This window comes from Protopterus annectens, chromosome 2.part1, assembly GCF_019279795.1.
Source record: "Protopterus annectens isolate FY-2018-M chromosome 2.part1, PAN1.0, whole genome shotgun sequence".
Taxonomy (NCBI): Eukaryota; Metazoa; Chordata; order Ceratodontiformes; family Protopteridae; genus Protopterus; species Protopterus annectens.
This window is the reverse complement of record NC_056729.1, coordinates 1,199,005,774-1,199,020,839: the sequence shown is the minus strand read 5'-3', so window position 1 is coordinate 1,199,020,839 and position 15,066 is coordinate 1,199,005,774. Positions and strand designations below refer to the sequence as shown.

General features: G+C 45.5%; 1 protein-coding gene across 1 annotated transcript in view; it reads right to left on the bottom strand.

The window, feature by feature from the left end:
- The window catches only part of REV3L (REV3 like, DNA directed polymerase zeta catalytic subunit), a 2,860,434-nt gene that overhangs the window by 25,127 nt on the left and 2,820,241 nt on the right, over window positions 1-15,066 (bottom strand). Inside the window, exon 31 of the mRNA XM_044062729.1 lies at window positions 5,803-6,012. Coding sequence (XP_043918664.1) covers window positions 5,803-6,012 — 210 coding nt within the window. The remainder of the gene's footprint in view (window positions 1-5,802; window positions 6,013-15,066) is intronic.

The following is a 15,066-nucleotide window of genomic DNA, read 5'->3' as shown; positions in this document are numbered from 1 at the left end:
CTACCAAGCACAGTCTCCTAAAAAGTACTTACACAAAAAAGGAAACTAGTGTTTGTTAATGGTTTACTATCAAAAGCACGAAAATCACTTATGTGAATGGTGATTTCCGCGACAAATAACGGCGACTCATACATATTAAGTAGGTTGTATGGTCGACGCAACAAAGTCGACAAATTCTGTAGACCACAGATTCTAAACCCCCCATTCACAGCAATGCTGTGAATCCCTGCCCTGTGTACGTCCTTCTAAATGGACGTACACATGAATGTCAACATTCCGGCTGTCGCTCCTACCATGGTTGAGGAGGTGGCCATTGGACATGTCAACGTCGACCTTTTGACTGTAAACCTTTGTTAACATTAGGCTTAAGACCAAGAGCTCGCTTGGGCAAGAATGAACAAGAAAAAGTCTAAATACACTGGCACATTAGGAAAAGAAAACCTCCCCCAAAAAATAATGTCTAAACAAGCACAAGGTCTTCTTAATGCAGTGCATATCTGAATAAGATAACTAATTTTGAAGGCCATAAGCTTGAAAGCACCCTGAAGCAGCTATGTAATAAACAGCAAATGACACTGGCAGAAAAGTACAGTTTTGTACCTACCATAAATGTAGATGTCCGATAGGTATGCATCTGCAGTCATAACATATGGGTTGTCTTCCAAAGTCTGGGTCTGGGGCTGATGTCGACTTCACCCACGACGCCATAGCTCCTGGGGTATAAAGGCATCAGCCGACGCCATTTTCCTCAGTGTTTCTTGCCCCAGATGCCAGGTGCCCTCTAGGAAGGCTAAATTTGTATAAAAGTAGAAAATTCCAAACAGTAGAAAGAAAAAAGTATATATACATATATACATACAAACAAATACTACATAATAGATTCCCCAGCTAGCTAGGAATACCACAGAGGGGAAGGAGGGACTGCAGATGCATACCTATCGGACATCTACATTTATGGTAGGTACAAAACTGTACTATGTCCTTCAATCTGCAGTCATAACATATGGGTAGAATACCATAGCCAAACTGGGGAGGAGGCACTAAGATAATGATGGTGTAGTTAAGATCCCTTGTAAAACTGCAGTTGCAAACCTTCGGATCTGGGGTATAAAGGAAGATTGTAATGCTTGGCAAATGTATGCACGGAGCTCCAAGTAGCAGCTTCTAAAATGTCTTTAGCCCACTCCCGAGGGAAAGCTGTAGTGGTGGCTGTAGCTCTGGTGGAGTGAGGCCTGATATTTTCAGGAGTTGTCTTTCCATGAAAAGAGTAGCAGAATCGAATGCAATTTCCTATCCATTTTGAAATTGTCTGTTTTGAAATTGCTTTTCCTTGCACTCCTGTTGCATATGCTACCAGAAGCTGGTCAGTTTTCCTGCTGGTCTTAGTTCTGTCCAGATAGTAGCGCAGTTGTCTGTGTACATCCAAGGTGTGAAGAATGTAGGTAAATGAATAGCTTGGTTCAAGGATACCCTGGATACCACCTTTGGCATGAAAGTAGGATTGGTTCTCAGAGACACTCTGTCCTGGTGAAAGATAAGGAAAGGCTGCACTGCCATTAATGCCTGCAGCTCGGATACCCTTCTTGCTGAAGTGACTGCTAGCAGGAAGGCAGTTTTCCAAGATAAGAACTGTAAGTCTGCTGTTGCTGCTGGTTCAAAAAGTGTTAATTTTTCCAGCACAAAATTGAGATCCCATGCAGGCAGAGGTGGTTTCCTTGGAGGTTTTACATTTTTGATCCCTCTCAAAAATTGTCTGAGGAGAGGGTGAGAGAAGACAGGAGGATCCATGTTGTACTCTGCTGAAATTGCTGAAGCATGAATCTTAATGGAAGAGTAGGACAGGCCATTGTGGAACAGTTCTGCTAAGTATTCTAGGATGTGCTAGGGTTTGCCAGTGTGACATTTGTTCCCTTTGATGCATTCCAAATGAGGAATCTCTTCCATTTGGCTGAATATGTTTTCCTTGTGGAGGAGGATAATGTCCTTGACCCTCTGAGATAAAACAGGTTGGTTTTGTTTTATGCAATTTTCCAAGCAGTTAGCTGCAGTGTTTTCAAGTCTGGATGCAGGGTCTTGTAGTTGTTCAGAAGTAAAGGCCATAGAGGTAGAGGCCATGAGTTCATCCGAGACATGATTCTCAGTAGCGGGTACCAGTGCTGCCTTGGCCAGTCTGGAGCTATCAGAATTACTTTGGCTGTTCCTCCCTGATCTTCAGTAGAACTTTGTACATCAATGGGAGGTGGAAAAGCATAATAAACTGGCCTTCTCCAGGCTGAAAGAAAGAGAGTCCCCTCCAGGCTTGTGGGTGGCATTCTCTTGAGCAGAATTTCTTCAGTTGGTGGTTGGAAGATGTCTGGATGATGCATCCATTCATGGAGCATCGTGGTAGTTCTGCTTAAGCTGTCTGCTAGTGAATTACCACCAGCATCTCCTTTATTTTTATAGATAGATTCAGCTGGTCTTGGGACCATAGGCCTTGGATACACTTGTCTTCCGTCTGGTGCCTGAGCCCACCACAGGAATTCTTTTTTTCAGGCATGGAATGATTGGTATCAGGTTTCTAGACTGTGTCTGTGTTGAGACCATCAGGATGCCATGTAAACAGGGGCTGCAGGACTTTCCTTGCAGTAAGCTGAGTTTGTCTTGTCAATGCCATGAAGTAGACTGGTAGTTGCTTTTGTTTTTCTTCTGTGAGAAAAGCCATCTGAGTTATTGTGTCCAGTTCTGCACCCAAAATGTTATCATTTGGGATGGCACTAGTCTTGACTTTCTTTATTATTTTTGTCTTGTTGTCCGCGCTTATTTAGGCAGTCGTCCAGGTATGGGTAGATTAATTGATAATGCTCTGATCCTGCAAGAATCTGGAGGTGTTCTCTGTCTTCTGCATATAGGGATGTGCAGGGTATGCCTCCTTGAGATCTAGAGTCACAGCCAAGACTCCTGCCCAACATGGGGAAGAAGTTGCTGTAGGGTCAGCATCTTGAATTTAGAATAGGCCTCCATTGATTTTTCTCTTCTTGTGCAAGGAATAGTCTGAGTAAAATCCTTGGCCTTGTTCCATAGATGGTACCTTTTCTATTGCTCTCATCCTTAGTAAGTTGATGATTTGTTTTAGAGCCTCTGATTTCTGGCTTGGTGGAAGGTTTGGCATTCCTCTTTTGGTAAAGTGTGGAAGTGAAACCTGTAGCCTAAAGTCCATTTGTCTCCTGTAATGCAATGCCAGTTTTTGAAAATAAGTCTGTCCTGTGGAAGTGGTTGCAGTCAGGCTGCTGGGGCACTCCCTCTGGTTGGCAGGTTGCCACTGACGACCCCTGTAGGCACCCTCGATTGACCTCTGCCTCTTGGGCATCTATTTCTGCCTCTCTGTGCTCTGGAGGTGTCTGGAAAGGACCAATTCTTTGAAGGCCAATTTCTGCTGAACTCGGAGGTTGGACCTGCAGAAAATCCTTGACTGTTTGGACAGATTTTGCTTTTTCTTCCACTTTCTTTAGTACCTCCTGTGCAGGAGCCAAATAAACTTTGTTTCTCCATAGGGGCATCTAGGAGTTTAGACTTAACATGGTCTGGCAAGGATTGCTCTTTTACTGCCTTTGAATTACTGCTCAGTCATAGCTAGATCTAAATGAAGCCTCCAGCCATGCATGCTTGAAACTCTGCTCAGTCATAGCTGATCTAAATGAAGCCTCCAGTGCATCATAGCCACATTTTAAGAAATGATTACTGACCTGAGAGTTGTGTTGTGTACCACTGGGAAGGGACTTACGGTCTAAAAGGTTCAGGAGGGAAGCTTTTGTATTCAGCTGATCTAACAAAAATTCCTGGTACTGTATCATGTGAAATTGACAGTTTAAAGCCCTGGCAGAAAGAGTAGCAGATGTATAAACCTTTCCCTGAGAAATGGTTTCTGGGTCTGCAGCATGGGTCTTATACAAGTGGAAGTGAGAACCGGGACCCTGTAATATCTGTCAGGTTTGGCAGGGGCCGGGGAGAGAATCAGCAGAACTGGCATCATTGTATGCCTCATCAACAACTGATAGTACAAGGTGGTATGGCTTAAGGCCTATGCTGTGGTAAGTGTAAAAAAGTCCTTAGCCTTTTCCTAGAATCAGAAAATCCTGACCCTGCCATTAGAAGTGTTCCAATGGAGTCTTCTGCATCAGAATCCTCATAAGGTGAGTATGGCTCTTCCTGATGGTCTGATAAATCTGATCAATCCGAGGAATAGTCAGAGGAGAGAGGTTCAGGGGAGGCCCTGTCTGGGTGAGGTTGATCCCCTGATCAGAGAAATAAGGTCCTTAGCAAGGATGAGAATCTGAGAACTTGAGGAAGGTCTGTTTAGCTTTTAGCCCTGGAAAACCTTGATAGACATAGAAGCAGGGTCTCAGCCGCCTCCTGGGGGGCCGGTTGTGTCGGAGGCATTCGGTCGAAAGAAGAACCGAGGACTCTGTTTGAGGGAAATCCTTATGAGGTATTTGTTTCCTGCCTGAGGCAGGACAACCCATATGTTATGACTGCAGATGCATCCTTGAAGGACATCTGGGGAAACATGGTGCATTATAGGAGTGAGGGAAGTAGTCTGAGCTTAGAAGAGATAGGCTGGTCCCAAGATGGCTGCTGCCTGCAGCTACAACCATCAGTCCTGATGCTGAAGTGGATGGACTAGATTAAGATACAGACTTATGAGTATACATATACACCATCCACTTAATGATGTAGAATTGCAATCAATACTTAATGCAACTAATGACCACAGAAAACCACCATCAGTGTTTACTAAGCAAGTAGGGAATAGAAATTGACTAAGTGTGTATGTTTGAATATAAACACACACACACATATAAATTTGCTTAACATGGTACAACCTCGATCATAAGTAATGAATATCAATCTTTACATTTAGTGAGAAATAGCAGGAGTATAATGAAAATACAGATATGAATTATACCATTATTAGCTAACAACAAATTAAAGAGTATATAGTATTGTAATGCACATCCGCGGTAGTGGTGCTGCGGTAGCATTGTCGCCTCACAGCAAGACGTTGTTGCGTTCGATTCTCAGCTAGAGAGTCTTCTGCGTGGAGGCATGCGTAAATGGGCGTGCCTTCATTGAAGGTTGTGCGTCAGGGATGGTAACTCGGCATGTAAAAATCCACTACCAAACATTAGCGGACTGGAGTTCAGCTGTGGCGACCCCTAACCGGGATAAGCCAAAAGACACAACATAGTATTGTAATACACATTATCTACAATAAATCATGGTAAATCTCATTCAGAAAGTAAAGTGTCTGTGTGATAATTATAGCTGTCTGTTGTCTAAGTGGAAACAACAGGATAGCTTAGTAGAATGAAGGATGTTAAGAGTTTGTGAGTAGTTGGAAAGAGAAGTATAATACATGTATTTTAACTCTGGCATAAAAAAGACATACTACAAAGGAACTTGGAGGAGCCAAGCTTAAAAAACTACTACAAAGAGCATGCTGGTGGAATGAGCTACAAGTTTACGGTAATCCTTGTCTTGTATATCTGCTACTATAAAACACCATAAAATACAATGCTCTACACCTATGGGTGGTCACAAAAAGTACAATGTACAACAAAAATAATTTAACCAACAATAATAGACTAAACGTCTTTTGGGTTTTCCCGGTTAGGGGTCATCACAGCGGATCACCGGTCCGCAGATTGCTTGGCAGTGGTGTTTTTATGGTGTCGAGTTGCCAACAATTACAGACTGCACAAAATGCAAAAATGTAACTGCATATAGTTATTCCATAATACCATTAACACTTTGGGAGCTTACCTTAAGAAGCTGATCCTGTTTGCGTTCTAGTTCTCTAATCCCTTGATTAAGGATGACTGCTACTTGCTGGGGCTGGCTCCTGCATTTATTACAGATACCATGTTGTGTCAGTTCATCACAAATTGGGCAGTGCAAAGTAGTAAAGTACTGAGAAATTGTTCCTTTTCGACCTTCTTGATCATGGCAAGCAGTGGAACAAGCCTTCTGGACCTACAAGAAGAGAAATCGGTGTACTTATCTCCTTTATGAATGTAGCAAAAATCAGTTTACTCTTCAACACAGTTCAGACTGCAAGCAAAAGCAAAATGTTCAGTTCAACTTTGTGTTCCTGAAAAAAAAATTAGGACGTTTTGCAAAAGCCTCTAACAACAATTACAGACAAACAGCATCCCTGCTTGACCTACAAAGCCATGTCTGACCCAGTGCTGCTAAACATGCGTCATCTGAAAAAGTCTCAATCCCTCCGCACCACACTCTCCAAAGACCTCAACCTATTCACCACAATAAACAGAACCTACTGGAGGGACATCTGCTCCATGTACTACTAGTTACAGGAAAAAAAAAAAAGTACAGTTGTATACGCTTACCATAAATGTAGATGTTCAAGTGTATTTACTGTTGCAGTCATCACTTGTGGGTTATCCTTGCTGGGTAGCCCTCAGCCGGCCCGAATACCAGAGTAAAGGTTTCCCTCCTTTGCCAGCTGTTCTGTGATTGTGGTTGATGTCAGGTCATCAGGGCTATAAAGGGAGACAGCCAATGCCATTACATCAGTTTTTTCTTACCCCCAAAGGGTAGGAGCCCCAGATAAGATAAATGCATCAGGCAAGAAAGGGGGTAGGTGGGAGGGAAACAGGACTGCAACAGTGAATACACTCGAACATCTACAGTTATGGTAAGTGTACACAACTGTACTATATTCTTCATGTTTTACTGTTGCAGTCATCACTTGTAGGAAGAATCTCAAAGCTGAGGTTCACTGTTGCAGTCATCACTTGTGGGAAGAATCTCAAAGCTGAGGAAGTGGGTAGAGGAAAGCTGTACAAATTATGGGGATGCTAGCATGCCCTGCAGAATTGCAGATGCAAATCCTGCCGTGGTTTTGGAGAATGTAGATAGCTGGTAGTGCTTGGTGAAAGTGTGTATAGATGTCCAAGTAGCAGCTTCCAGAATTTTCTTAGTAGGAACCCCCCCCTCAGAAAGGCTGTGGAGGTAGAGGCTGCTGTTGTGGAATGGGATATGATGGTTTTGGGAGGACCCTTTCTATGGAAGATGTATCAGAAATGTATGCAATGAGGGATCCATTTGGAAATGGTCTGCTTAGTAATGGGTTCCCCTTTGCCCCAGGGGTGAACGAAACCAGGAGCTAGTCAGTTTTCTTGATTGATTTGGTCCTGTAAAGGTAAAACTCTCAAACTGTCTGTGCACATCTACGGTATGCAGAATTCTCTGCCACCTCTATTTGTAGGTTTAGAAAAGAAAGTAGGTAGTTGTATGGCCTGGTTAAGGGTTATATCAGAGACCACCTTAGGCATACAGGAGGGGTTAGTTCTTAGACAGACCCTGTCCGCATGGAAGATGATGAAGGGCTCAGTGACCATAAGAGCCTGGAGCTCAGATACCCTCCTATCAAAAGTGATGGCTAGCAAAAGGGCAGTTTTCCAAGACAAGTATCTGAGATCTGCTGAGGAAGCTGGCTAGAAAGGGGGTAGGGTCAGCTTTTCCAGGACAAAATTTAGATCCCAAGCTGGTTCAGGTGGTCTGATGTGAGCCATGCCTCTGAGTAATTGCTTCAAGAGGTGTTGAGAGAACAAAGGCTGATCCGCCTGGATGTAGGCTGAGATAGCTGAAGCATGAATCTTGACAGAGGAGCAAGACAAACCCTTATGGAGCAGCTTTGCCAAGTAGTCCAGAACCAGTGGTAAAGAGGCTGTAGTGCTGGAAGCGCCTCTGCTGGAGCACCAACAGGTGAATCTTTTCCACTTAGAGGAATAAGATTTCCTGGTGCTCGGTCAACGAGCCTCCTTAATAATATATAACACCTGATTGCTGAGGAGTGAAGAGTTATCTGCCTTTGAGGAATCAGCCATGCTGTTAGCCAGGCCTGGATTTAGGAGCTTCCCTCCTTGTTGTGTGAGGAGGTTTGTGGCAGAGGGCAGAGGAAAGAGAAGATGCATGGTCATGCTGAGGAGCATGGGGTACCAGTGCTGCCTTGGCTAGTCTGGGGTAATCAGGACAGCCCCTGGTCCGTTCCTCTCTGATCTTGAGTAGTACCCTGGGTAACAGAGGAAGTGGGGGAAAGGCATACACAAACAGGCTGCCCCAGTGGAAGGAGAGGGCATCCACTCTCCAGGCTTTTGGGTGAAAATGTCTTGAGCAGAATGTGGTCAGTTGATAGGTCTGGTAGCTTGTGAACAGGTCTATGTCTGGTTCTCCCTAGATGCGACTGATCTGTAAAAAGGTCTCCCTGTGCAATTGCCACTCGTGGGGATCCATGATCTGTCTGCTTAAGTGATCTGCCAGGGTGTTTTGCTTCCCTAGAAGGTATTAAGCTATGAGATGCAGTCCCAGATTGATGGTTGACTGCCAAATTTCCATGGCAAGGTGACACAGGGGGTAAGAATGAGTGCTGCCCTGTCTGCTGATGTACCACATGACAGTAGTGTTGTCTGTCCTAAGAGTACTCTGGGTGACAGATACTTTTTAAGGGTTAGGATAGCTCTATGCACCCACTAGCATCTCTTTCAGATTGAAGTGGAGACTTAGAACCTCCAGTTCCCAAAAGGCCTGGGTTTGCAAAGTTCCTGTGTGGGCTCCCCAGGCAATGTCTGGGGAGGGGGGGGTGTAGGCCATTTGCGTGGCTGTGTCTTGTAGGGTGCCCAGGAAGGTAATCCTTCATGTGGGTAATAGCTGGGATTTCTCCAAGTTGATAGTAAATCCCAGTGAGGTCAGCAGGGTCTGCACAAAGAAGAGGTCCTGTAGGAGCTTTTCCTTGGTTTCTGCTTGAATGAGGCAGTCATCAAGGTAGGGGTAAATGTATATGGCTCCCTGCCTGCAGTAAGCAATGACTGGAGCCAAGCACTTTGTACAGTCTCTGAGAGCAGTGGATAAGCCAAAGGGCTGTGCAGCAAAAGTACAGTTGTGTACATTTACCATAAATGTAGATGTTCGGGTGTATTCACTGTTGCAGTCATCACACTTGGGTAATTTGCCTGCAGGTAGCCCTCAGTCGGCCCAAATACCAGAGACTTAGTATTTCTGCATCGGTTGCTGTCGCTCCAGGACTGATGTCAGGGATACAAAAACAGGCAGCCGACGCCATTGCATCAGTTTTTCCTTGCCCCAAATGTCAGGAGCCCCCCAATAAGGAGCTAAGTTTTGGTGTGGGAAAACACCACCAGTAAAAAGTAAATACCAATACCCTTGAAAAGGGGGGAGGGTAGTAAAAGGCATAGATGGTTTAGAGAGAGAGAGAGAAAAAACAGGGCTGGAGGGAGGGAAACCAAGACTGTAACAGTGAATACACTTGAACATCTACATTTATGGTAAGTGTACACAACTGTACTATGTTCTTCGTGTTTCACTGTTGCAGTCATCACACACGGGTAGATTCCCAAAGCTGAAGAAGGGTGGAGGCAGTCACGAAGAGTTAGGGCTGGCTAGAATGCCTTGCAGGACTGCTGTTGCAAAACCTGTCCTGGATTTGGAAAAGATAAGCAGGTGGTAATGCTTGCTGAAGGTGTGAACAGAACTCCAGGTAGCAGCTTCCAGGATGTCTCTGTTAGGGACTCCTCTGAGGAATGCTGTAGAGGTAGAAGTTGCCCTAGTGGAATGTGTTCTGACCCCCTGAGGGGTTGGTTTCCCATGATGCTTGTAGCAGAAATAGATGCAATGTGCTATCCATTTGGAAACTGATTGTTTTGAAATGGCCTTGGCCTCTGCCCTTGCTGCAAAGCTGACTACTAACTGGTCAGATTTTCTGAAGGGCTTAGTTCTATCAAGGTAGAATCTGAGTTGTCTGTGCACGTCCAAGGAGTGCAGGATCCTTTCCCCTTTATTTTGAGGATTAGGGAAGAAGGTAGACAAGTGGATGGGATTGATTGACAGCCACACTGGACACCACTTTAGGCATAAAGGAAGGGTTAGCCCTGAGGGCAACCCTGTCTGCATGGAAAATAATAAAGGGTTCCACAGCCATAAGTGCTTGTAGCTCAGACAGTCTTTTAGCTAAAGTGATGGCCAGAAGCAAGGCTGTTTTCCAAGAAAGGAATTTTAGCTCTGCTGACGCTGCAGGCTCAAAAGGGGATAGCGTGAGCTTTTCCAGTACAAAGTTATATTCCCAAGCAGAGGTGGGTGCTCTCCTTGAGGCCTTAAGTTGTTTGCCCCTCTCAGGAACTGTTTGATAAGAGGGTGAGAGAACAGAGGTAGCTCAGTGTTGTAATGAGCCGAAATGGCAGAGGCATAGATCTTAATGGAGGAGAAAGACAGGCCTCTGTGGAGTAGATCTGCTAAGTAATCCAGAATTAGAGGCAGGGAGGGCAGGGTTGTGTTCTGTCCTTTAGATTGAATCCAGGAGCAGTTACCTTTTCTACTTATCAGCAATGGATTTCTTTGTACTGGGTCTTCTGGCTTCAAGGATGACGTCCAGCACCTGCTTGCTTAGGCTCGTTACTGGGGGAGAATTCAAAGAATAAGCCAGGCTGCAAGATTTAGGGTTTGCAGTTGCAGATGCAAGATCTGCCCCCCCCCTGCTGAGAGAGCAGGGTTGGGTTCTGGTGTGGGTGGCACCGTTGACAAGCTTTGCAGGAGTGGGTGCCAGTGTTGGCAAGGCCAGTGCGTGGCAATCAGAATTGTCCTTGGTCTGTCCTGTCTTATCTTGAGCAATGCTCTTGAGAGGAGGGGCAGTGGGGGAAAGGCATAGATTGAGAGATTTACCCACTGGAAGGATAGAGCATCCACTTTCCAGGCCCTGCTCTGAGGTGTCCTGGTGCAGAATCTGCTGAGTTGGTGATTGTAGGGGGAGGCAAAGAGATCCACCTCTGGGGTCCCCCATTTCTGAATCAGAAGTTTGAAGGTTCTGGGCTCTAGTTGCCACTCGTTTGGGTCTAGAAGATTTATGCTTAAATCATCTGCCAGTGAGTTTTGTCTGCCTGGCAGGAATTGAGCTTGCAGATGGACCTGTATGTCCAAGGCCGTATTTCACAGGGCCATGGCTAGCCTGCAGAGTGGATAAGAGTGGGTTCTCCCCTGCTTGTTGATGTACTACATAACTGTGGCGTCTGTTTTTATTAGCTTGTTCTGGAGAGAGAAAGGATCTGAAAGCTGTCAGAGTGTGCGGCACAGCTAGCATCTCTTTCCGGTTGATGTGCAGATGCATTTGATTTGGGCTCCAGTGGCCCTGAATGCACTTGCTGTCCATGTGTGCCCCCCAAGCATAGTCTGATGTGTCTGTGGTTAGGGTCTGGGTGGCGTGGGGTTGGGTAAAGGGCAGTCCCTTGTTGAGGTTGCAAGCTGCTGCCCACCAAAGGAACTCTGTCCTTAAACAGGGTATTATGGGAATGACAGTTTCCAGGTCCTGAGAATGTTGGCACCAAAGACTTTTTAAGTACCATTGAAGTTTCCTCATATGCAGTCTGGGATATGGAATTAGTAGGATGCATGAGGCCATGAACCCTAGGGCCTGCAGGATTATCATTGCGGATAGCTGGGTTCTGGTGGCCATTTGAGCAAAATAGCCTGTCAGATAGGCTTATTTTCATGGAGTGAGGAATGCCATCTGGGATGCTGTGTCCAAGCTTGCTCCCAGGAATACAATATTTTGACTGGGTACTAGTTTTGATTTCTTTTCGTTGATGGTGTACCCCAGGGAGGTTAGAAGGTTTGTTACAAATGTCAGGTGCTGCAACAGCATTTCCTGACTGTCTGCCTGAATCAGGTAATCGTCCAAGTATGGGTAAATTTGAATATTTTTCTGTCTGCAGTAAGCAATGGCTGGGGCCAGGCATTTTGTGACTACTCTGGGAGCCATGGATAAGCCAAAGGGAAGTGCAGTGAACTGATAATGCATAGATCCTGCCCTGAAGCGTAGATATTTTCTACATGACTCCCTTACAGGGATGTGCAAATAGGCTTCTTTTAAGTCTAGGGTGACTAACTTGGCATCCTTGGCTAGCATAGGTAGAAGCTGCTGCAGGGTGAGCACTTTGAATGTTGGTACCACCAGGAAGGTGTTGAGAATGGAAAGATCCAGGGTTGGGCGCAGAGTGCCCTCTTTTCTGGGTACCAGGAAAAGCCTGGAATAGAACCCTTGACCTATCTGTTCCGCAGGAACAGGTTGAATTGCCCTTATAGACAGCAGGGATTGGACTTGGTTTTGAGCCTCTGCTCACTGGTTTAGAGGGAGGTCTGGGAATCCTTTTGGGGTTGGCAGTGACTGGAAGTAAAATTTGTACCCCTGGGATATAATGTTGAGGACCTTTGGTGATGGGAATCCAGTTTTTTTGCATGAAGGGCAAGTTTTCCCCCTAGGGGCACAAACAGTTGGGCAGAGGAGGGGAGTGGAGTTGAGCAGTCATTGGGAATTCTTTCCGAACGGGAGTGGTTTAGCACTCCTTGCTTTAGAGGTGGAGGCACTCCAGTGCTTAGATCTCTGCATACCCTGAGACTGTAGTCTGGGTAGACTGTTTCCCCTGGGTCTAGTTTGAGATGACCTTGAGGGAGCTGGAAAGGACCAATGTTTCGAGGGACAATGTCTACTGAATCTAGGAGGCTGTACTTGCAGGAATTCTTTGACTGTCTGCATAGATTTAGCTTTTTCTTCCATCTTTTTTGGAACCTCTTCTGCTTTGGAGCCAAACAGACTGTCCTTGTTCAAAGGAGTGTCTAGTAACTTGGATTTGACATGATCTGGCAAGGTCTGCTCCTTAAGCCAAGCATGCCTTCTCAGTACAGAACCAGTGACTGCTCCCTGCAAGATGCTTCTAGGGCATCAAAGCCACACAGCAATGTATGCTTGCTGACTTGGTTTGCAGAATGCATACGCTCTTGCAATTCTTTATTTTCTGCACAGTCTGTAAAGGTAGCTATTTTTTGCTTAACAAGTTCCATAATATGTTGTCGGTACTTCAGCATGTGAAACTGACAATTCAAAGCCCTAATGGCAAGAGTTGCAGAGGTATATACTTTCTTACCCCGTCTGTCAAAAGCTCTGGAATCCCTGTCCGAAGGAGTGGGATTCTTAACTGTAGTTACCTTGATACCCTTAGGCCCCTGGGAAATTATCTATGGGTCAGCAGTAGGATTTTTGAAAAGAAATTTGTGAGAGTCAGGTACTCTATAGTACCTGTCTGGTTTCCTAGGGGCAGGGGGTAAAGTATCAGGAGTAAGACTGAATTCCATGAAGACATCATCAACAACTTCCAGGACTGGTGGTATTGCTAAAGGCCTGTGTTGTGGCAAGTCTAGAAATTCTCTGAGTCTCTTTTTGGACTGAGGATAATCTTGGCTTTCCCAGTGGAAATGTTCTCTTAAAGAATGTAAGGTTTCACCAAAAGAAAAATCCTCTGGAGGAGAGGGAGAGGGAATGGATTCCTCTGCATCAGAATCTTCATAAGCAGATAAGAGCATGTCTTCATAATCAGAAAATTCAGAATCGGACTCTTGGTCTGTTGAAGCTGCTGGGGACTGGTCTCTTTTTCTCTTAACAGGGGAAGGCTGACTTCCCCTAATCAACATAATAAGGACTTCTGCCATTCTAAACATTTTATTTTGTGGCAAGGGAGCTGCATGCGCTTTGGTCGTCGGTTTTCTAGGTGTAGCGCGTACCCTTGGTCTTAGAAACTTGGTAGTTTTAGACAGAACTGCAGTAGTCGGTTTGTGTCGAACATTGGTAGAGCGAAGAACTTCCTCAGAAGCCGGTGCCTGCTCAGCGGCTCCAGACTCATACAAGGTAGAGACATCCGCCAGTTCCATAGTCGAAGAAGAGTCTCGTGGCATACCGGACTCCAAATGGGTTTCGGTAGAGGCCTACGAATCCATTGAAGCGGGCATCAGGCTGTGAAAGCACCTCACTGAGTACCGGTGAACTGGCGACTAGCTTAATGGAAGCGTCGTCGGCAGCTTTGAACTTGTGCGGTCTGTTTCTGTCTTTACCCTTACGTTTTTTCAGAATATCAGTAGTCGGACGGCTTACCGAAGTCATTTCGGAATATGGAGATCGAGAACGAAAGTATTTAATGACAATAAGGACCCGACAAAGAATGGTTCATGCATTGAACAAGGCAAAAAAACGACAGCGAGGCACGTCATGGTCTGGGCATAGACAGGTGATGCAGTAAGAATGAAAATCTAGGTGTGGTATTTCCTTTCCACAGGCAAGACAATTATTAACTTTTTCTGACATCAGTTAGAACAAAAAAAAAGGATCTCCAATGGGGTACTTAGCTTTAGAAGACTTCAGGATGATTCAATTCGTAAACAAAAACTCAGGTAGCGGCCGACGGCACTTGCGAACTGCTTCTGCTTCGGGCTCCTCGGCAAGAAAGACTGATGCAATGGCATCGGCTGCCTGTTTTTAAACCCCTGACGTCAGTCCTGGAGCAACAGCAACTGATGCAGAAATACCAAGTCTCTGGTATTCGGGCCGACTGAGGGCTACCTGCAGGCAGATAACCCAAGTGTGATGACTGCAACAGTAAAACACAAAGAACATCTGAAAGTGCTGGGACCCTGCTCTGAACCTTAGGTAGCTCCTGCAGGACTGTCTGATAGGGACATGTAGGTAGGCATCCGTCAGATCTAGGGTCACTAGCCAGGCTTGTGACAGGAGCATGGGTAGTAGTTTTTGTAGTGTTAACATTTTGAATTCTGGAACCAGAAGGGACAGATTCAGGGTGGAGAGGTCTAGGAAAGGGCGCCATGTGCTCTCTTCTCTGGGAACCAGGAATAGTCTTGAGTAAATTCCTTTCCAGGTCTGTTCCTTGGGCACCAGTTCTATAGTGCCCTGGGCATAACGTTTTTCGGTCTGACAAACAGCTTCTTCTCTCTAGCCTGCAGAGATGCCAGGGCAACCTGACCTCCTTGTTTTTTCTTTGAAATAGAATCTGTACCCTCTGGTAATAATTTTCAGGACCCATAGATCTGAGGTGATAGCCTGCCAGTTTTCTAGGAAGAGGGAGAGTCTTCCTCCTAGCTTGTCTAGAGAACTGGGGGGCAGAGGGGGGGGGGTTGGGAGTCATTGTGAATCCCTGAAGAAGGTAGTAGGCT